The 20,392-nt window shown below is 51.9% G+C and overlaps 1 protein-coding gene across 2 annotated transcripts; it reads left to right on the forward strand.

Annotated features, from left to right (window-relative positions):
* The first annotated feature begins 2,895 nt into the window (after window positions 1-2,895).
* LOC150012507 (WASH complex subunit 1) lies at window positions 2,896-19,895 on the forward strand. Of its 2 annotated transcripts, XM_090273832.1 has the most exons (12): window positions 2,898-3,140; window positions 5,903-6,002; window positions 6,500-6,653; window positions 15,333-15,444; window positions 15,659-15,805; window positions 16,000-16,136; window positions 16,385-16,520; window positions 17,193-17,394; window positions 17,469-17,636; window positions 18,329-18,487; window positions 19,226-19,294; window positions 19,425-19,895. In XM_090273832.1, the coding sequence occupies exons 3-12, from the start codon at window positions 6,505-6,507 to the stop codon at window positions 19,559-19,561; spliced, it is 1,416 nt and encodes a 471-aa protein (XP_090129958.1). In that variant the 5' UTR covers window positions 2,898-3,140; window positions 5,903-6,002; window positions 6,500-6,504; the 3' UTR covers window positions 19,562-19,895. The 2 variants fall into 2 exon arrangements, with proteins under 2 accessions (XP_090129959.1, XP_090129958.1); XM_090273833.1 differs by lacking the exon at window positions 5,903-6,002 and having other exon boundaries at window positions 2,896-3,140.
* The last annotated feature ends 497 nt before the right edge of the window (window positions 19,896-20,392 follow it).

The raw sequence follows: 20,392 nt of genomic DNA on the forward strand, positions 1-20,392 counted from the left end.
TTTTTGTTGAAGTATTTCATCCATTTACACTTAAAATAATTGTTAATAGTTATGTAATTATTGTCATTTTATTATTCATATTTTAAATCTATTTTTCCTTCTTCTTAAAAAAGTCCCTGGGTACCTTTGACCACTTAGTCACTGCTCTAGGAGTGAAGGGGGAAATGTGTTAGCAGGTTGTATTAGTTAAGAACAAAATACCATAGCCTGACTGACTTAAAAAAACAAATATTTCTCACAGTTCTGGATGCTGGGGAATCCAAGATCAAGGTATCAGTCAATTTGGTCCTGAGAAGAACACTGGCTTGCATATGGCCACCTTCTTTCTACATCCTCACATGGTGAAGAGAAAGTAAGAGCAAACTCTCTGGTGTCTCTTCTTATAAGGGCACTAATTCCAACATGAAGGCCCCACCTTCGTGACCTCATCTAATCCTAATTACCTCCCCAAAGGCTCCATCTCCAAATACCATCTCACTGGGGTTAGGGCTTCAATATGTGAATTGAGTGTGGAAGAGACCACAAATATTCGGTCTATAATACAGGTGGATACCACAGTGTGGAGAACATACATCACAGCTGGTGATACTGCAAAATGTTCCTGTCAAAAAAGACAATTCAACCTAACCCCCACAGAAGGAGGGGCAGGGAAGGAGGACAAGACTCACAAAGTATTAGGAAGAAAGTAGGGTTGCCAGATTTAGCAAATAAAAATATCAAATGCCTAAGTGATTTTCAGTTTCAAAAGAAATAACTAATTTTTTAGTATAAGTATGTCCCGTGTTTAGTTTGAGATGTATACTCATATATATACAAATGTATATACACATATAATATAAAGTATGTAAAATTTTACATACATAGCCTGTCCAGAAGGTATCCAGCCATATAATATGAAAAAGACATTTATTGAAGAAGATACAAGATACAAGAAACATAGTACATTGGATAATAACGCCTCAGTCCCCTTCAAAGCAGGCATCTTGGGACCTCACAGTTCTCCCAATCGCCATCAGCTGCCCTGTCGTATTTTCCTGAATCTCGTCTGAAATCTCTTACTTTTCAAAGGTGATTTTAGTTTTGGGAAAAGCCAATGTTGAAGGATGCCAAATCTGAGCCGTAGGGAGGCTGAATCACCTGGGTGATTTGATGTTTCACCAAAAAACTCTCCCTTAGATGTGATGCATCAGTGGGTGCGTTATTGTGATGAAGCTTCCAATCACCAGTTGCCCATAACTGTGGCCTTCTGAATCATCCGAATAGTTTCTGTGGAAGAATGTTTAAGCTTAATGTAAAATTTGATTGAGATTCGTTGCTCTACTCACTCATTTTGAATGCATGCAACAGCCACACAGTACACATGCTCATTCAACAGCGCCTACTGCCCCCACTGACTAGTACAGTGAAGTCGTCATTGTTCACACATGCACATTCCCGCCCACTCTCCTTGGCTGCCTGGTTACGTCAATGTTGCGTTCTCATTGTATTAACAATGATTGGACTTTTTCTGGACAGACCTCATATATTAGTTTAAGTATGTACATTTTACCTGAAGTTTAAATTAACTTGCTGTCCTGTATGTTTCTCTGGCAACCCCAAAAGAGAGGGGCCAAGAACTCTAAGACAAGCCAATGAACTCCAGGAGGGACTATTGCAGGATCTCTCAACTAATGCTTCCTTTATATATTTAACTTTTTAAAAATCTTGTTATTAAAAAATATCTACCTTGTTATTTTTGTGTGGTAACACAAACATAACAAAATTTAACATTTTTAACCATTGTTAAGTGTAGACTTCAGTGACATTAAATACATTCACGTTGTGCAACCAACACCACTATCCACCTCCAGAACTTTCTCATCTTCCCAAACCGACATGTCAAAGAGAACCAGAGATAACAGAAAAAGAAAAAGAAAACCTGAGTAGCACAGCAGTTAAGTGATGAAAAGTTTCGTCGGGAATTTGCGACAGGGTAAGAGACCTCAGTGTAGAACCTGGGTCAGCTCTGAATGTAGCTTGGACAAGTAGGGGATTTACATCCAAGAAAGGAGGTAGAGGTCCTGGATGGAAAATTACTAAGCATGTGGTAATTTTTTGCTAAAATGACTTGAAAGGATTCCTGCTGAAGGCAGGTTACGGGGACCAGATATCACCTCGGGTATCCGGTTGGGATGAAGAATTCGTTAGATAGGGAGGCTGAGCTGATATAGAGGGTCAGGAATTCCCGCTAAAATTCGGAGATGGAAGTGGAAGCCTCTATGACTAAAGTTTGGTCAAACAGAATCTTTGTTCAGAAACTGAACCCGTTAAACAATAACTCAACCTATCCCACCCCAAATTGCTTCCCCGTCCTTGGCAACCACCATTCTACGTTCTGCCTCTATGAATTTGACTCTTCTGGCTACCTTATACAAGTGGAGTCATCCAGTATTTCTCCTTTTGTGACTGACATGTACTTAGTTTTTAAAGGGGGATGGAAACCAAGTGAGTTCTATGGGGAGAACGGCCCACAAAAGTCGAGACAAGAAAATAAGAGCCTGCTAAAAGGCGCATTAAATCAGTCAAGTGTGTCCGGCCGGAGGGGAAGGGGCTGTGTCCACGCCGGTGCTGGGGGTCGGGCCCAGGAAGCACACGGGCGAAAACAACGGCGTCCCTGAGCGCTGGGCCGCGGACAGCGCAGGTCCGGGCCGTGGGGAGGCGGGTGCCGACGGGTCCGCACGCAGCTCCGAGTGCGGATTCCGCGCGGGGGCCCAGAACTGGGGGACCCAGCCAGCGCCCAGAGGCAGAGCACGGAGCGGCGGCGGCGCCGGAACCCGGCAGCGCAGGCCCAGCAAACGCGCAGCGGACAGAGCGGGCGCGGTGCACGCGCAGCTGGGGAGCGGAGGAGGCCGCCGGAACCGGCAGGACAGCGCTTCTGTCCGGACGGGCGAACGTGGCCGGCGCCCGGATGCGGAGGGCGGAGAGGCGGGAAGGAGGGGCTCCGGGAGGGCCGGGCGGAGACCGCAGCTTCCGCGCGGCCAAGCGCGAGCGAGCGTTCGCCAGAGGCTGATGGGACCGCGGACCCCGCGCCCGGCTTGACTTCCGACCGTGCCGTTCTCCTTGCTGCTCGCCTGGAAGCGGCGCCGGGGCCCTGCCCACCAGTAAGACGGGACTCCACCCTTGTTGGTCCTGGGCCCTTCTCCCCGAGTGTCTGAGCCCTGCCCTAGTCCCGACCCTTCCCGCCGCAGGGAGGCCGAGGCCCGGGCGCGGTAGGGCCCGGCTGGACCAGCGGGATCGGAGCTGCAGGCCGCAGCCCTCACTTCCTCTCTAGGCCCCGCCCCGAAGCCCTCACGTGCTTTTCCGCCGTCGGGCTGGGCTCTAGCAACCGGGCTGCAGGAACCGCTCAGGCCTTCTGCAGCTCCCGACCCTGGCTGAGGCGGTTCTATGCCCCTACTTCCTTGGCCCCTCTTAGTTGATGCCACACTGCCTGCAGCATAGGTTTTTGCCCTGGGATATAGACGCTGGGAGCTAGGTGGTCGGGGGGTGGGGGGGGTTTGCAGCAAGGGTTTCATGCACTTCCGAAATTACAAACAGCATTATGAGAGACGGGTGTGGTGGAGGCTCGTTTTTCTGAAAGCGTCCATAGTTTTTACCAGATTCTCTAAGATAATGTTGGTTCATTAGAAATATGTGAGCTAGATATGTGATTCTAAAAGTAAAAAGAAACCAGTTAATTTAGTAATATATTTTATTTAGGCAGAGCTAAAATTTGATCATTTCAGCATGTAATCACTATATACACTCGTGCCCCCTCCCTTCATCCCCGGTTTCGCTCTTTGCGGTCTCAGTTTCCTCAGGTCAGCCATAGTTTGGAAATATTAAAACGGAAAATTACGGAAATAATAAAGTTGCACCCATTCTGAGGAGCATGATAAAATCTAATATGTGTCCCACTCAGTCCTGCTTTGCCTTGCCTGGGATGTGAATCATCCCTTTGTCCAGCGGCCCCTCTGTAGATGCTCCCCTACCCCTTAGTCACTTAGTAGCCAACTAGGTTATCAGATCAGCTGTCAAAGTATTGGCGGTGGTTGATTTCAAGTAACCCTTATTTTGCTTAATAATTGCCCCAAAGCCATTCATATTAACTTTTATTTTAGCATCTTGTTACAATTATTTTATGATTGTTAATATCTTACTGTGCCTAATTTATAAGTCAGACTTTATCATAGGGATGTTATGTATAGAAGAAATGTGATGTATATATAGGGTTCAGAACTACTTGCGGTTTCAGGCATCCATTGGGGGTGAGGGTTACCTTAGAATGTATCCCCAGTGAATAAGGGCTGCTAAAATTTTAATAGGATATCTTACATTCTTTTCTCTTACTAAGTCTTTGAAATTTGGTGTATATTTTATATTTATGCTGCATCTCAACTCAGAGTAACCACATTTCAGAAGTGCTCAATAGCCGCATGTACCCAGTGGTACCATATTGGATAGCACAAGTCTAAGGATTTCAGTCCAGACTCCTTGCCGTGGTATTCAGTGTTTTTTACAATGTGACCTTTCTTTATCTTTCTTTTTCTGGGTACTTGGCCAAGGATAGTTATACCACCATTCGAGACCACTTGCCATTACCCTATAAACCTCTGTTAAAGCTGTTCCTTTTACCTCGAATGCTCTCCCTGCGCTTATTAGGGAGGTTCAGCTTCTGCCAAGAGGCTCTTTCTGAATCACCTAAAGGGAGAAGGGGTTTATTACACCTTCCTCAGTATGCCCCTACACTGTATTCATGGCCAGATTAGAGCACTTACCACATGCTGTTTAATTGTCCTTGAGACTGTCTCCATGGCTACTGTAGTTTCCTATTCATCTTTGTTGTGATCATGGTGGGCACCTAATAGTTAATCAGTAGATGTTTGCAGAGAGAAGGAGTAAACAACCAACCAGCTGTACTCAGTCTCTTCATCCTGTTTGTTTTTTATCATCACCTGAGGACAATTTTTCATTGCTTTAGAGAGGGAGGAAGGGAGAGAGAAAGAGAGAAACATCAGTGTGAGAGAAACAATTGGTTGCTTTCTCATAAGCTCCGCAACCAGAGATCAAACCTGTGAGCTTTCAGTTATGGGATGATGCTCCAACCAACTCAGCCACATGGGCCAGGCCAGTTTCTTCATCCTTGAATTGATCCATTACCGTTACTTCCTTTTTCAGGAGATTTGTGTCTGAATTACCACCTTGTGCGTGTACATACGCACAGAGATGTGGATTCAAGGCAGGTTCAGGTCTGAGAAGCTGAGGATGTCATTGCTAGGAAACAAGTTGGAAAGCAGAAGTCATCTGAGAGGACGAATGGTGCTGGCCTGGGAAGGGTAGGAGAGGACAAGTAGGGTAGAAGGAAGGGCTGGGAAAGCTGGCAGAGGGAGTAGAGGGGTAAGCACACATGCTTGATGAAGATGTTGGTGGGATATATTGGGAATATCCACTTAGAGAGCAGTGCCAGTCTCAATCTGTAGACTGGGAAATAGAATCAGGAAGGGCAAGCAACTGACACAAGGTCACACAGCAGTTTAAGCCCAAATGAAGCCTCCTTAGCCCTCCCTGCCATACTTAACATGGTGCCTAGGAAAACAGATCTGGGGCACAGTGCCAGGCCTGATTAATGTCTTCCTCACCATCTTCTACCAAGAGGCTGTGCTTAGGCCTATTTATAGGGGCCCGGTGCCTTAATATTCTGCTTGGTGCATCTCTTGCCAATCAAATCAGTGCCTTCTGCAGTGTGATTGCTGCTTTAGTGGCACCAGGGAGTGGAGTTAATTAAATCCAGTATAAATAGACTCTGTCCTGTCTTACAATTTGGAGGAGTATTTTTCCTTCCTGTTTCCCACCCCCACATGCCCCTTCTTCCTCCTGGCCCCTTTAGCTCTCGCCTGGGTGAGCAGAGCCTGAACACCTGTACCTGGAGTCACTAGCCACTGCCTGTCCTATCTCAGGAAGAAGCACTGAGTTCCTCAGAGGCCAAAGTGAGTAGAACCCAGGAGTCCACATTCTCTGTGGTTTTCCAGACCTGAGTACCATTAGGCAGTTAACACATAATTTTGCCCCAAAATTCATCCTCTGCTTCCAGGCAGCTTTCACTCTGCAGCAAGGGTTTCTTTCTTGTTCATCTAGGCTTAGGCGGTTGGAATGAGATAATGTATAATGAGGGTATGTACCTAGCAGGGTTTCAAGCACCTTATGGGGTCAGTCATGTTCCACCTTCTCTGAACCCCTCTCATCGGGCTCTATTGTCCCTACCAATTTCACTCCTTCATTCACTCAATAAGCGGCAGCAGCTCAGCTCCTGTGGGAGCCTGGCCACCCTCCAAATGCTGTGTCCCCAACTCCCCACCTGTACAGGCTGACCCTATGGCAGACGGTTGAGTGAGGGGCTGTGCTTTCTTCCCTTGTTACCTCGCCCTGTGGTAGGTGGGCGTGGGTGAGTGTGGGGCAGCCCTGACACTCTGGTTCCCACCCACAGGCACCATGACTCCCATGAGGACCCAGCACTCGTTGGCAGGTCAGACCTACACAGTACCTCTCATCCAGCCAGACCTGCGGCGGGAGGAAGCCATCCAGCAGATAGCAGATGCCCTGCAGTACCTACAGAAGGTCTCCGGAGACATCTTTAGCAGGTGGGTGCTGCTGCCCATCGCCACCTGATCAGGGGCTTCTCCCTGCCCTGGGCAGTATTCTCTTTCAATTCCCAGGAAGGCACCCCCTAGGAGTGGACTTTCTGCTGATTCTTGGTCATGGGCAGGGAGGCGGTTGGCTTCCCTGTGCCCAAGGCGCATAACTTAGAAGTGTTTTCTCAGAAGAACTACCTACTGTCCCACTGAGCTCTCTGGGTTCCCTGTGGCCCCACAGGCCCTGATGGTGGCACTGTTCTTCTAACTCATCCTCTTCCTCCCCCTGGGGGCCCTGTTCCTTCACTTACTCCTGCAGTTAGCAAATACCTGTTCAACACTTCTTGTGTGCAAGGTGCTGCTATTCTCCGTAGTTACCACTTGAATAAGGCAACGTCCTGTCCAGCTAGAGGACATACTCTGGCAGCAGAGATAGACTATAATAAATCAATTACATGTTAGTTTTTTAATTACAGTTATGATAAGACCTATTTTTAAATAATTTTGTAATAACTAATATTTATATAGCATTAGCCATGCATTAATTTACTTAACCCTCACAACAACTTTATGAGGAGCTACTGTTGTTATCTCCATTTTATAGATGGGGAAGCTGAGGCACAGATTTGCTAAGAGACTTGCCCAAGTGGCAGAGCCAGGGGTCATACCCTGGTCTTGTGGCTCCAGACTCTAGAGTTCTTACTGTCTTTCTGTGAAGGGAAGGGAAGGTGCTATGAGAGTTAACAGGAGGCCTGACTCGGTCTGGGGGAATGAGAGGAGGAGTATGTAAGGAAAAAGATTTATGGTGAAATCTGAAGGATGAAGGGAGTTACTGTGAATGGGTAGATTGGGAAGAAGAATGTTCCAGAAAAAAAGAAGTACATGAGTTAAAGCCCTAAGGTGGGCCGGACCTGAACGGAAGCCAGTGTGGCTGGGGTGAGGAGAGTGAGGAGAGCTGGGGTGGAGGGAGGGCCTGAGGGGTCATGGCCAATTTTGAGTTGGTGAGTGGCAGCTTTTTGTTACCTCCTGCACTAATCTAGCACAGTCTTGGGCTATACTGTAGTGATTTTTTATTTCAGTGTCATTTAACATGAGTGAATGGTGTTTGCTATTGCCTTGCAAAGATCCCAGGTTTTGTCCTCTCTTTCTGTGGCCATAAGCAACCTGGGATGGGCTTAGGTCTGCTTCGTGGGTGCCCCCATCATGTCTCACATAGGAACCCTTTATCCCGCCCCGTGTGAAGTACTTAACTGCCTGACTCAGGTCCATCTCATGGTTCAAGTCATTCCCCACCCTGCGCCCTACTTCCTCCCCAGTCCAGGAATCCCCTTCTGCATCACCAGGCAACCTCTTCCTTTTCCATCAGCTGGGGGTCCACCTTTTCCTGAAGGCTTCCTCACTGGGAGCAGAAAATGGGGTCATTGTCTTCAGTTGGACTTGGTATAAACACCAGATCCTCTGGACTCTTCTGCCTGTTACCTTCCCACTGACGTACCTGCCTGCCCCAAGCCTGCCCAGAATAGAAATGTAACCAGGGGGTGGTCCTCATGTGGGTCAGGCTTGACTCTGAAGCAGACTGCCTGGGCTCCACCTGGCCTCCTCATCTGCTTGCTCCATAGCTTTGGGAAGGTTACTTAAACTCTCTAAGCCTCAGTGTTCTCATCTATGATATGGTGATAATAATGGTGCCTTCCTAATAGAATTGTTGTGAAGATTACATGAATTAAAACTTGCAAAGGAATTACACTGGCAGGCATGTAATTACTAAGCATGCAGTAAATGTTCACTCTTAATAACATTTCTGCTCGTTTGCTGCCTATGGTGGACCTCCTTTAACCTGCTATCAGTTGTTATAGAAAGGGTTAGGTGCCCCCTTCGTGCTTATTTTTGTGTTTACTATGCCCAAGGAACACATAAGCAGGAGAACACAGGCCTTTAAGAGCTGTCATTCCAGATTATGGCCACCCCATGCCCAGTGATTGAAACGGATGCCTAAAACAGTCCACCAGAAATATTTGTGTTTCCTCACCAGGATTGTGGCTGTGTGCTTGCCTTTCTCTAAGGAGAGCTTTGGAGTTTCAGCATCCTTAATCTCCCTGGTATCTGGCACCTGTAGATAGTTTCATGGGGTGAGGAGAGGGCAGGAAAACCATCTCCTGGGCAGGGATGGTGAGTTGGTTGAGAGTGGGCATGGGCCCTCCGAGTGTCTGAGGGAGGGGAGCACGCCTCTCAGGAGCCCTCAAAACCAGGTTCCAGGTCATCCCATTGGTCTCCCACCATATACCCAACCTGCTGGACCCTGAGGGACACTGAAGATATGTATGGCATGGTTCCTGTCCTCAAGGATCTTAAAATTTAGAATGGTAGAGCAGTAGATCCTGGCTGTTTCTTAGGTGCATAGCATGAAATGTGTAGGCCTCTTGGGATCTAGAGAAGAGAGAAATAAAAATTGATGACATATTTATCAATCAGAACTCCCCAAACCAATTTAAGCAAGAAGTAACCAATCAGTAGAGCGGGCTTTGGAGCTGAAAGGTGTAAATGATGTCATCGGGACCTGGTTTTGCTTTCACCCCATCCCGGCTCTCTGCCTCTGGGTTGGCCCCATTCCCAGATAGGCCTTGCCCTTGGGTGGCAATGTCACACCAGTAGGGTCTGAGCTCCTAGATTCAAGTTATGGTCCAGCATTGCCTCGGAACTCCCCATTGGCTTTTCTTGGTTCTCATGTCTATGTGAGAGCCAGTTGCTGGGGCAGGGGAGGCATGACACTGACTGGCTCAGACCTTGGTCACATGCATTACCATAAGCCCTGGGTTTAGCCCCACCTGATGTCCAGGGACTGAGCCTGTGAGAGTGATGGAAACAGGGGCTGTTACTTGAATAAGGAGGAAGTAGATGGTAGCAAGGAGAACCACATGCCTCCTACACATGGGCAGGGAAGGCCTCCTGAAGGAAAGGGGCATGAACTAGGCCACCGGGGGAACAGGCTGTGGTTAGGCAGGACGGGAGATGTGGGCCCGCAGGCCATTTTGGTGGGGTCTGGAAATGTGTGCCAGAGGCTTAGAGGCCAGATAGTGGAGCAGGCTGTGTGCCAGAGTGTGGTGTTTCCCGGCTTCCAGAGGGCATTCATTGCTGCCTGTCCCATACTCTCAGCTCCCCACTGCAGAACAGAACAGGGTGTGGAAAGTAACTTGCCATGCACTTGTGAGTCTCACTTACCCCTCCGGTCACATGCCCTCTCCAGGGACCTTGCTCCTGGCTTCTCTCTGTTCTGCAGTGCTGTGGGGGTGCTCCATGGCAGAGGAGTGGGAGAGAGGGGGGCAGAGTGAGAAGTTGGGGTAAGTCAGGGCCCATGGAGACTTCTCTAAACAAGGCAGGGCTTTGATCTTGAGCCAGGAGTGTCAGGGAGCCTGGACAGGTGTTTGAGCAGAGGTGATGGGACAAAAGAGTTTTGGGAGGCTCGTTGGGCAGCGGTCACAGAGTGGACAGGAAGGGGGGAGAGTGGATTCCAGGGACACCTTGGAGGCTGTGAGTGTGGTCAGGGCGTGGAAGGGGTAAGGCTGCAGTCCAGGGGAGCTGCGGGCAGGGACACTCAACGGGGACCTGATGGCAGGATGACAGAATGGGGATAAGGAGGAGGAAAGGGAGGGGTCAGGGATGGCTGGGCCTAGACCTAGCCCCTTTCTTGTGCCCCACTCCCATCCTGTAGCAATCAACAAGCAAGGGGGCCTTCCATTCCTCGTGGGCTTTTGTGGTGGGGAGGGGATGCCAGCTCGGAAATCTCCCCCCGTAAACGTGTTCCCCCTGCTTGTAAACTTTGCTGAGAAGATAGTTTCTGTCTCCTCCCATTTCAGGCCCAGGCCTGGGCCCAGTTCTGCAGGTAGGTGAGCTCATGGAAAATCAGCATTCCAAGCTGGCATTCCTCCCTCCTGCTCTGCCGCAGTGGGGGCTGTGCAGAGACCGGAGAGAATGACAAGTACCTCTCAGGCTCTCCTGGAACCTCTCCTTCCTTCCCCTGGCTTCTCTTCCTGCCTCGCAGATCTCTCTGGTCCTCACCTGCCCCCATCTGCACCTGGGAGAATCCAGGCCCAACATATCTGCCCAGAGACGTCACCTGCTTCACAAGACCTAGATGATGAGGCAGAGGGCGTTGCGGTGGCATAGGGAGAGGAGCTGGACGGATTCTGCATGTGGAAGTTGGGATGCTGTCCCGTCAGCCCCACACAGCCCCATCCTTCCCTTTCTCTCTAGCGATTGGCGCCTGGTGACTCCCAAGGTTAGGAAGCACTCAGTCAGCTGCCTGCATAATTAGCAGATCATTCTTAATTATCCCTGTGAGTGGAGAAGATAAAGGTGAAGGCAAGAACCCAGATTCAGGGTCTGCTGTGCCTGGGACAGGACAGGCAAGGGGAGGAGAAGCAGCAGTTATGGGGCAGGAATGGGTGCTTCTTCCCTTCCCGCAGGGAGGAGCCTGCAGCGCTGCAGGGGCCGTGGGCCTGCCTGGCTTTATAGGAAGGGGTAGAGGGTCAGCTTTGGAGGTGGTGGGACAGGGAGCCCAACCACTGGCCTGGCCAACCTATGCCCCTCCTGGGGTCACACCAGGAGGAGAGTGGTCCCTGGGTGCCTCCTGGAACCCCTCCCACCCCAGCCAGGGGAGCTGCTTACTGTTGCTCTCCCTTCCGCCCTGCAGAGCCTTCTCTTGCAAAGTGCCCGTTCCAGCCTGGAATTTCCCTCTCTATGCCTCCCCAACACTGCCTCTTTCCCTGAATGCCTAGAGTTCCTCATCCCTCCCTCCATCTTATGGGAGGTCATAGCAGATGTCAACCGAGCACTTAGGATGTCAGCTAGTACAGGAACACTAGACATACATTCACTCATTTCTAGCCTTTACAGTAATTCCATGATGCAGAAGTTCCTATTCCTACTTCTCAGCTGAAGAAGCTGAGGCACAGGCCAGTTAAGTGACTTGTCCAAGGTCACCCTGCTACCGAATAGATGTTAACCCTGGTCTGTGGGACATTGCAGTTATTTATCTCCCCAGTAAACTGGAATCTCCTTGAGAGCAGATGTGTGTTATCTGATCCATCTCTGTCCCAGGCTCTGAGCAAACCTAGGGGCAGGTCTGTCCCTGATGCTGACGGGGGCAGCCCTTCGTCCGCTAGGGTCTGAGCAGACATGTTACAGGGACGTGGCTTCAGTGATGAGCTTGGAAACCGACCTACTTTGAAGCTGGCCGCCAAGCCAGGGGCTGTAGATCAGGGGTGGCAGACAATTGCCCCTTTGCCACCATGCCCCGCCCTCAGGGTGGGCATTGCTCACCAGTTGTGGCACTGGGTGGCAGCCCCAGTGTGGCCAAACAGTCCTTCCTAACACAGCCTGCCAGACCGTCCCCGCCAGTCGGTAGAGATGGCACATGAAGGGAAAGCTTTCTCATCTGTGGCCTGTGTTCTCGGCATCCTGGCGCGTGACTGTAAGAGGTTAGACTGTCTATGAGCTTTGTCAAAAGACCAGCCATTACTGCACTTAGAGGATTTTGGATAAGAAAAGAACCCTGGAAATCCTGTCTTCCACTCCCCTGCCTCAGGAAGGCACCTCCCTTGAAGCGTTCCTGGCTGGTGGTCTCCAGCTGGTGTCTGATTGCTTTGCAAAGCTCTGCAGCTCTTTGTTAAGGAGTTCTTATGCAGAATGGAGGTCGGCTTCCTTGTAACTCCACCCACTGGTCCTAGAGCTGCCCTCTGGGGTGACAGAAGCCTGATTGTTTTCCACGTGACAGTACTTGTGATATTTTTTATATTTGGAGGGAATTACCATATTCCCGAAATCACCTCATCTGTAGCCAGACATCCTTCGGTTACCGTGTGGTGGGAGTTTCTTGCTCAGTACCATCCTCATTACCCTCCTTTGGATGTTTGTTAACGGGTCACTTTTTATTCAGCCAGTGTTTGTTCCATGTCAGGCACTGTCCCGTGCTGGAGACACAGCAGTAGTAAGGGAATAGTCTAGAATAGAATTCAGAGTCCTCTTAAAATGTGGATCCAGTTTAAGGAGACACAGCTGTGAATAAGATCGGTTGGTGCCCGGCATAGATTCAGTTCATTCACTCAGGGCCCCGTTTTTGCTCCAGTGCCTTTAAGAGAGTGGGTGCTCCCTGATAATTGAAAGGAGTTAGGAGAGGAACTAGGAGTCGTGTACTCTAAGATTGTAGTTCCTTTTTAAGCTGCTTAACATTCTTCTAGCTCATACTGAGTTTATGGTTACCAGAACCTTAGGTCTTTCTCACCCTGAACTGCTGCTCAAACTCCATCTTCTGTATTTGTGCACCTGACTTTTTAACCTAAATGCTGGGCTTCATGTTCACTCCTTGTCAGCTTTATCTTGTTGCTTACATTCCATCCCTCCGGCCTCAGGATTATTTGAGTCTTGATTCCTTCATGCAGACCATTTTTGACCCTCCCCCGTTTGATATCCCCAGTTTGCTGATCAAGTGTTGACTGAGCTGGATGGGGCCCTGCCAGAGGCCTTCGTGCAAGGCTGAAATCAGTCCAGTTTTCAGCCCTGATTTTCCTAAGTGGATTCTCCTCCAACACCCACAGCCCGATCTTGCCTGCAGAATTGTGTGAGAAGCCATCAGAAGCCTTGCTGAGTCAAGACGCACTGTGTTTAGGTTTTCTCCTGATCCACCAGACTAAGAACCCTGTGAAGGAAAGAAATGCTGTGGATTTAGAACAGTGCTGCCCTGGGACCTGTCTCTTCCTTTTCTCAATGCTTACAGACCCTCTATTTAATAATCCATTCTGGAAACTTGCCAGGGTCCACTGTTAAGCTTGATGTTTATAGTTCTAAGAAACCAGCCCTTCTCTCCTTAGTGGAAGAAGCAGAACAGAGTAGCCTTTGTCCGTGTCCAGGTCTGCTGTCCCTCTCTCTCCACGCCAACTTTGAGCGGAGTGCTTACAGAACCACTGGGGAGGCTCCAGCCCCCAGGGCCAGAGTGGCCGAGGTGGGAACTAGAGGAAGCAGCTTGTGGTGGAGTTCCCCTGCCCGGTGGGTGAAGACCTTTCTGCCTGCCAGGAAAGCTGGAGCTAATGCGGGAAAAGATGGGCAGTTCTGCGTTCTCTTGTTGGAAGGAAACTGCGCACTTGTTCTTGCTCTGCATTGCTGCCCCACTCAGACCAGTCTGTCAAGGAGAACTAAGCTGCCTTGGGTGCCTGCTTGTACCTCAGCCCCCACCTCATGCTGCACCTCTGGCGCATGAGGAGTTGGGAGTAATGGGGAGACTTCATCAGGACGGAGGTCCCTAATTTGTGAAATTGGCTGACAGGTGGGTTCTTCAGGGGCCAAGACCGTCTAGAGTGGTGGAGATAGCTTAGGAAGGCTGGGCCAGAGTCGGCTGTTCCTTTCAGCCTTTAGAGAAATCTCAGAGTCCCCCAGCCTGCAGTCTCCCACCGCAGAGACGCTGAGGCCCCTCTGCCGCCCAGCCATATCCTCCCACCTGTCCCCACGCACTCACCTTGCAACTCTGCCTCATTCCTCCTGCCTCACTGTGGGCTCGCTCCCCCCAGGAGAATGCAGAGATGTGACTGCTCTGAATGTGGAACGTGGTGGTCGTGGCAGGAAATGATGTTCTTGGAGGTGGGGGAGCCTCGGGGGGAGGACAGACTGGCACACGAGAGAGTTAACACTGTAATGAGAAGCCCCTTGCTGTTGCTGAGTAATGTGGGGACAGCGTTAGGCTTGTCTGCATTTATGTTTAGGGCATGTGGGTGTTAGTGTTCAGCAACCACGGAGGGGCCTGTGCAGGTGCCAGGCACTGTTCGAGGCACTGGGGATACACAGGGAACAAGGCAGAGTCCCCAGTCCCTCGGAGCACACGCAGGCAAGAGACACAGGATGCGCAGTGGCACTGTGTGAAAGTGAAGCGGGGTGGGGCTTGGGAAGTGGCAGGTGCGTCTTCAGATTCTGTGGTCAGGACGGCTTCAGCAGGGAGGGGGCTCAGTGCAGGGGAGGAGTGAGCCGCGTGGCATCTCGGGCGGCCTTCCATTTGATGCAAACGCCACATGACTGGCGTGAGGTTGGCATGTTCAGGGAATGGCAAGGCAGTGAGTGTTTCTGCAGCCGACTGATCAGGGTCGAAGGAGGGGGTGGAAGCCCGTGAGCAGCCAGACCATAACCATGAGAACCTTGGTCAGGACTTGGTGGAGGTATTGACATGAGCCGTTTATCCTGTGTCAGGGCGGTTCCCCGTGAACAGGCCTAGGGCTTGAATTTAGGCCCAGCCTTGCCTGTCACTCAGCCTTGCTGAACTCTGATTTCCTTGTCTGTAAATAGGCGTGTCCATTTCAGTCATGATGATTCTGTCTCTGCTTGCCCCAGCTTGAGGCTCTACACTCTGGGGGCCAGGAACCAGGTCCCTTCAGGCACCAACTTGGGGTTAGGGTAATTGCTACCCCTACCCAGAGCTCTAAGGAACTTAATACACTGCATTCCTAGACCCTTCAGTTTGGATAATCCTTGAGAGGTCACCTGGGCAGTTTCAAGATTGACCCTAATAAGCAGGTAACATTGTTATTTTAAGAACCCTTGCTCACGCCCCTGGTTTTTTGCGGGTTTGCTGTTGGAAGCCAGAGGTGTGTGAGAGGCTGCGGTGGCTTGAGGAGCAGCCCCCAGCCCCTGTCTTCTTTCCCGTGGCAGGATCTCCCAGCGAGTGGAGCTGAGCCGGAGCCAGCTGCAGGCCATTGGGGAGAGGGTCTCCTTGGCCCAGGCCAAGATTGAGAAGATCAAGGGCAGCAAGAAAGCCATCAAGGTAGCCCATGTGTCCCTGTGGCTGGTGGGCAGTCGCAGATATCCCATTCTCTACCATATCCCTGTGCCTCTGAGGTTGCCCCGGGCCCTACCTGCACTGTCCAGCCACACCTCAAGCTTTCCTCCTCCTCAGAATCTCCCCAGCCCAACCCTGGGCTCTCTGGCACTTTTCAGGGCCCCTGAAAAGTAATGTCAGACTCTCCGTGCGTCTGCAGGTGTTCTCCAGTGCCAAGTACCCAGCTCCCGAGCACCTGCAGGAACACAGTTCCATCTTCATGGGTGCCCAGGACTTTGACCTGCAGAGACGCCCCCGCCACAAAATCCAGAGCAAGCACCGCTCCCTGGATGAGCGGGCCCGTCAGGTCTGATGGGCACACTCAGGTCACACACCACAGGGAGTGACCAATGGCAGTCCTGGATGTGGGGGAGGAACTAAGGCCACCATTGGGTACTGTCCCCCCAAGAGGATTCGGATGGGGAGGGGTGGAGGTCACTGGTCTGGCTCTGAAACCCTCCATCCTTTTGTCACATTCTATACACACACCCCACCCCCCAGGAGAAGCTGAAATACTTCCCTGTGTGTGTGAACACCAAGTTGGAACCTGAGGACGAGGCTGAGGAGGGGCTTGGGGGTCTTCCCAGCAACATCAGCTCCATCAGTTCCTTGCTGCTCTTCAACACGACCGAGAACCTGTATGTCCAGAAGCAGGGCCAGTGAGGTGTAGTGGGAGGCCTGGCTGGCTTAGGGGGGGACCCAAGGGGCCTCAGACTCAAGTGCAGCAGAAGTCTGCAGCCTGCAGAGCCAGGTCGTTTGCTTTGCCTTGTAAGGCCTGGGAGTCCATGGTACAAACTACTCGTGGCCCCTGATGAAGTGGGAAAAGATCAGGAGCATGGGCCTAGAACAGATGATAGATGGCCTGACCTCCACCCCACCTCTGCAGGTACAAAAAGTATGTCTTCCTGGACCCCCTGGCTGGTGCTGTAACAAAGACCCACGTGATGCTGGGGACAGAGACAGAGGAGAAGCTATTTGATGCCCCCTTGTCCATCAGCAAGAGAGAGCAGCTGGAGCAACAGGTAGACACAGATGCTGCTCGGGTGGAGAGGGACGGCTGGACGAGGTGGGGCCCTCCCAGGGTTCTCTAGGCAAGTGTGGGAGACAGGCAGGCATGGTTCAAAAGACTTTGACCACTGTGTGGAGCCGCCCCCCCTGGGCCCTTGGCCAGCAGGTTGTCTTCCAGGCTTGCTATGAATCCCACCCTCCAGGAGATTTTAAAGATAGAATAGAAATAAAAAGTGGCTTCTAAGGAAAAGGGAACCTGCCCTGTTTTTCTCTAAATAGCCCCAAATTCTTGTCAGTAGGATGTGAAAAACAGACCATTAAGTAAATGTTTCTGAACTTGTGTAAAATACCTGGGCGCTTCAACCCTGTATTGATCTGCATTTCCCTTTGTTATTACTCCCAACCATTTGGTGAAGGGCTGCATGTTTTTCTTATGCATTTCCCATGTAGAAAGTAGATAAAAACCCTGGCTAATAAAGAAACAAGGGCAATTTTCCTCAGAGAAAATCCCCTCCCTTCCTTCCTCAGATGGTGAGTGTCTGAATAGTTTCTTCATCCATTCAGAGGGACTCAGAGTCTCTCTCAGGCAAGGGGCCCGGTGAACCCTTTATCCCATCCTGGCCCCACTGCCGGCCCCAAGGTCAAACTGCAGCTGCCGGCTCACGTACCCCCACCCGACCCTGCAGGTCCCAGAGAACTACTTCTATGTGCCTGACCTGGGCCAAGTGCCCGAGATTGACGTGCCCTGCTACCTGCCTGACCTGCCGGGCATCGCGGACGACCTCATGTACAGCGCTGACCTGGGCCCCGGCATCGCCCCCTCCGCCCCAGGCCCCATTCCAGAGCTGCCCGCCTTCCACACAGAGCTGGCTGCGCCTTTCCAGCCAGGTGAGCGAGAGCCGGGAATGGGAGCTGGGCCACATTCTTCCTCAGATGCCTCATGTTTCTCACACTTATTGCAGACCTAGAAGATGGGGTGCTAACAGCACCCCCGCCGCCACCACCCCCACCACCACCTCCCCCAGCTCCAGCAGTACTGGTCAGCGCTCCCCCGCCCCCACCCCCGCCGCAGACTGTGGCCTCTCCAGGTCAGGATGGCAAAGAGGACGACAGCAGCAGGTCTTCTTCAGGTAGGGGAGGCAGGGGGCCCAGGAGCGCATTGGGGGGTGGGGGTGGGGGCAGGGAGCTCCCTTTGAGGGTGCCTCTCCATTTCTGGATCCCTGAAGGATTTTCTGTAGTTTGCTTAAGTGGTCATAAATTTTAGAGTTTCAGAATAGTTGTAATTTTAAATCTTGCTCCATTGGGTTTATAAAATAGTGGTTTTCAGACCGTGTCCATAGAGCTCTGTTGGGGAGCCTGGACGGATGGGGCTGTGGGTCCCCATTCCCACTTAAACCAATGGAAAAAGGGGGGTGGGTACTAAAATAATTGAAAATTACAGCAACAAAGTATCCCTGTGTCCCTTAAGTTGTAGAATTTCAGTTTTGATATATCTCCAGCCATCTCCACCGTCCAGAAGCGGCACAAAAACTCCGTGCTGGATCATGTGTCATATTCAGCATATCAGTAACTCCCAGGGGCCCCTCTGCAGGTGGCACCTAAGCTGGGTGGGATTGGAGAGAGGCCTGGGCGCCTGCACACGTGACTTCCTGAGCTCAGGCGGCCGTGAGCATCCAGGCTTCACCAGCCGGCTTCCCCCTGAGGAAGGCCCCTCCTCAGAGCCAGGCTGCTGGCTGCTCCTCCGGACCCCCAGAACCTCACGCTGGGCAGGGCTGTCCCGCAGCCCAGCCCTGCCTGAGCAGCCTTCCTTCCCCACCCCCAGCTGCAGTCCAGGGAGCCCCCAAGGAGGTGGTGGACCCTTCCAGTGGCCGGGCCACTCTGCTGGAGTCCATCCGCCAGGCGGGGGGCATCGGCAAGGCCAAGCTGCGCAGTGTCAAGGAGCGCAAGCTAGAGAAGAAGAAACAGAAGGAGCAGGAGCAAGGTGACGGGACTGCGCCCACTCCGGGAGGGCTCGAAGCAAAGGGCCGCCTCTGCCAGCTGCCAGTGTCGGAAGGCCAGCCCCCTGCTTTCCCCAGGGTGTTTGCTGGAAACCCTGGGTGGCCACCCTAACCTGCTTGTCTCAGCTGCCTGGGCAGTGGGTTCCTGCTGGGTTTTGGAGCCTGCTTAGTGGAACTTTCCTCTCTAAGCTGGCAGGGGATAGAGCCTCATCCAACTCCAACCACAAAAGAGAATCTTCTCATTCTCTGCCAGTTGCCAGGACCTGAGATATTTTAGAAACAGGAGGCCCTGGTAGCTCAGTCCTGCTTCTCTAAGCCTCTTGGGGCTACAATTACTCTGCTACGACGTTGGCATAAAACACCCAGGCGTGAAGCAACAGTCCTGGGTTTGAGTCCCAGCGTTGCTTCTGAGCTTTGCACTGTGACCCAGGCCAGTTGCCCAACCACTCAGGGCTGCTCATTCGCGCCTGCCTGCTTGTATCACAGGGCAGCTATAACAGTGCTACTCACATGTTAGCCGGTTTCTTATCAGTGCCCTGGTGCTGCGTCCACTAACAGACGGAAGCTCCCAGCACAGTGGGGACATGGTGACTGGAGAGCGCTGGGTGTGTCAGTAATGAGGGAAAAGGACAAATGTGACTGAACCCTGAGGTGGTCACCTGAGAGCACGTTTCACTCTTGGTCCCTTCCTCCTTCCTCACCCATTGTTTTTCCTGTTGCAGTGAGAGCCACAGGCCAAGGTGGGGACCTGATGTCAGATCTCTTCAACAAGCTGGTCTTGAGGCGCAAAGGTAGGAGGCAGAGCACCGCCCCTCCCCGGGACCTGGGGTGCTGTGCACCCTGCACGTTCTGCCTTTTCCTGTTGCTAAGTCTCCAGGAGCTTCTGAGTGCCCCCCCTCACCCTCACCTCCTCCCTCCCAGGCATCTCTGGGAAAGGACCTGGGACCGGGGCCAGCGAGGGACCAGGAGGAGCCTTCGCTCGAATGTCAGACTCCATCCCGCCTCTGCCTCCCCCGCAGCAGCCTCCTGGAGAGGAGGAAGATGACTGGGACTCCTAGGGGCTCAGCAGCTCCTCCTCCTCCTCCTCCCCAAACCCAGGCAGAGGCTCCTGCCCTCACATGGAAACAGCTGGGAGGGGCTCCTTGGCCTGCAGGTCTCTCAGCCCCTGCTGCCCTTGCAAGGATGGGGATCATGGAGGGACTACCCCAGGTCTGTGCCTGGACCATCATCAAGAGGCAGGCAGGGAGGCTGGCTCTGAGGGTTGGGGAGGGTCCCTCGCTCTTGGCCTGTGCCCCATCCCCTTGTTCACTTAGTGTGCTCTTCTCTGCCCTGAACATTGAGATAGAGCAGCACACAGATCAATAAAGAAATATAACGCAGAACTGAGCATAACCAACAGTGCACTTTTAATGAAGGAACTATAGCTGTGCAGAGTGCCAACCTCTCCGAGCCGGGGCCTGTCCTTCTGCTCCCACTGGTCTCAGGTAACGGGGCAGGGAGCCGAGTGGACCAACGCCCCTTCCTCTGGGGTCAGGGAGAGAAGTGCAGTCAACGGGGGCAGTTGTTGCAGGTGGAGGGGAGGATATTTTCACACAGGAAAAAATGTCTCAGTGACAGACACAGTGTCTAAAAATAGTCATGCTGAGAGCCTGATGGCCCTTGGTGTAACTGCTGATGCCAGGGGAAGAGTGTCTTGGAGTTTGCTCAAGTGGCTGAGCGGGAGAGAGGTGCTACTGACTTGCAGAGCCTGGGACCAATCCGGGGAGATAAGGATGCTGTGGAGGGCTGTGAACAGGTCAGGGAGCGGCCGGCAGTCAGGAAGTGAGGCCAGCAGGCGGGGCCCTCCTCCCAGTTCCAAAGGACTTCGGTGCCCAACTGGTCACAGATGG

The sequence above is a fragment of the Furipterus horrens genome, unplaced genomic scaffold (assembly GCF_987537825.1).
Source record: "Furipterus horrens unplaced genomic scaffold, mFurHor1.1.pri manual_scaffold_4, whole genome shotgun sequence".
In the NCBI taxonomy this organism is placed as follows: Eukaryota; Metazoa; Chordata; class Mammalia; order Chiroptera; family Furipteridae; genus Furipterus; species Furipterus horrens.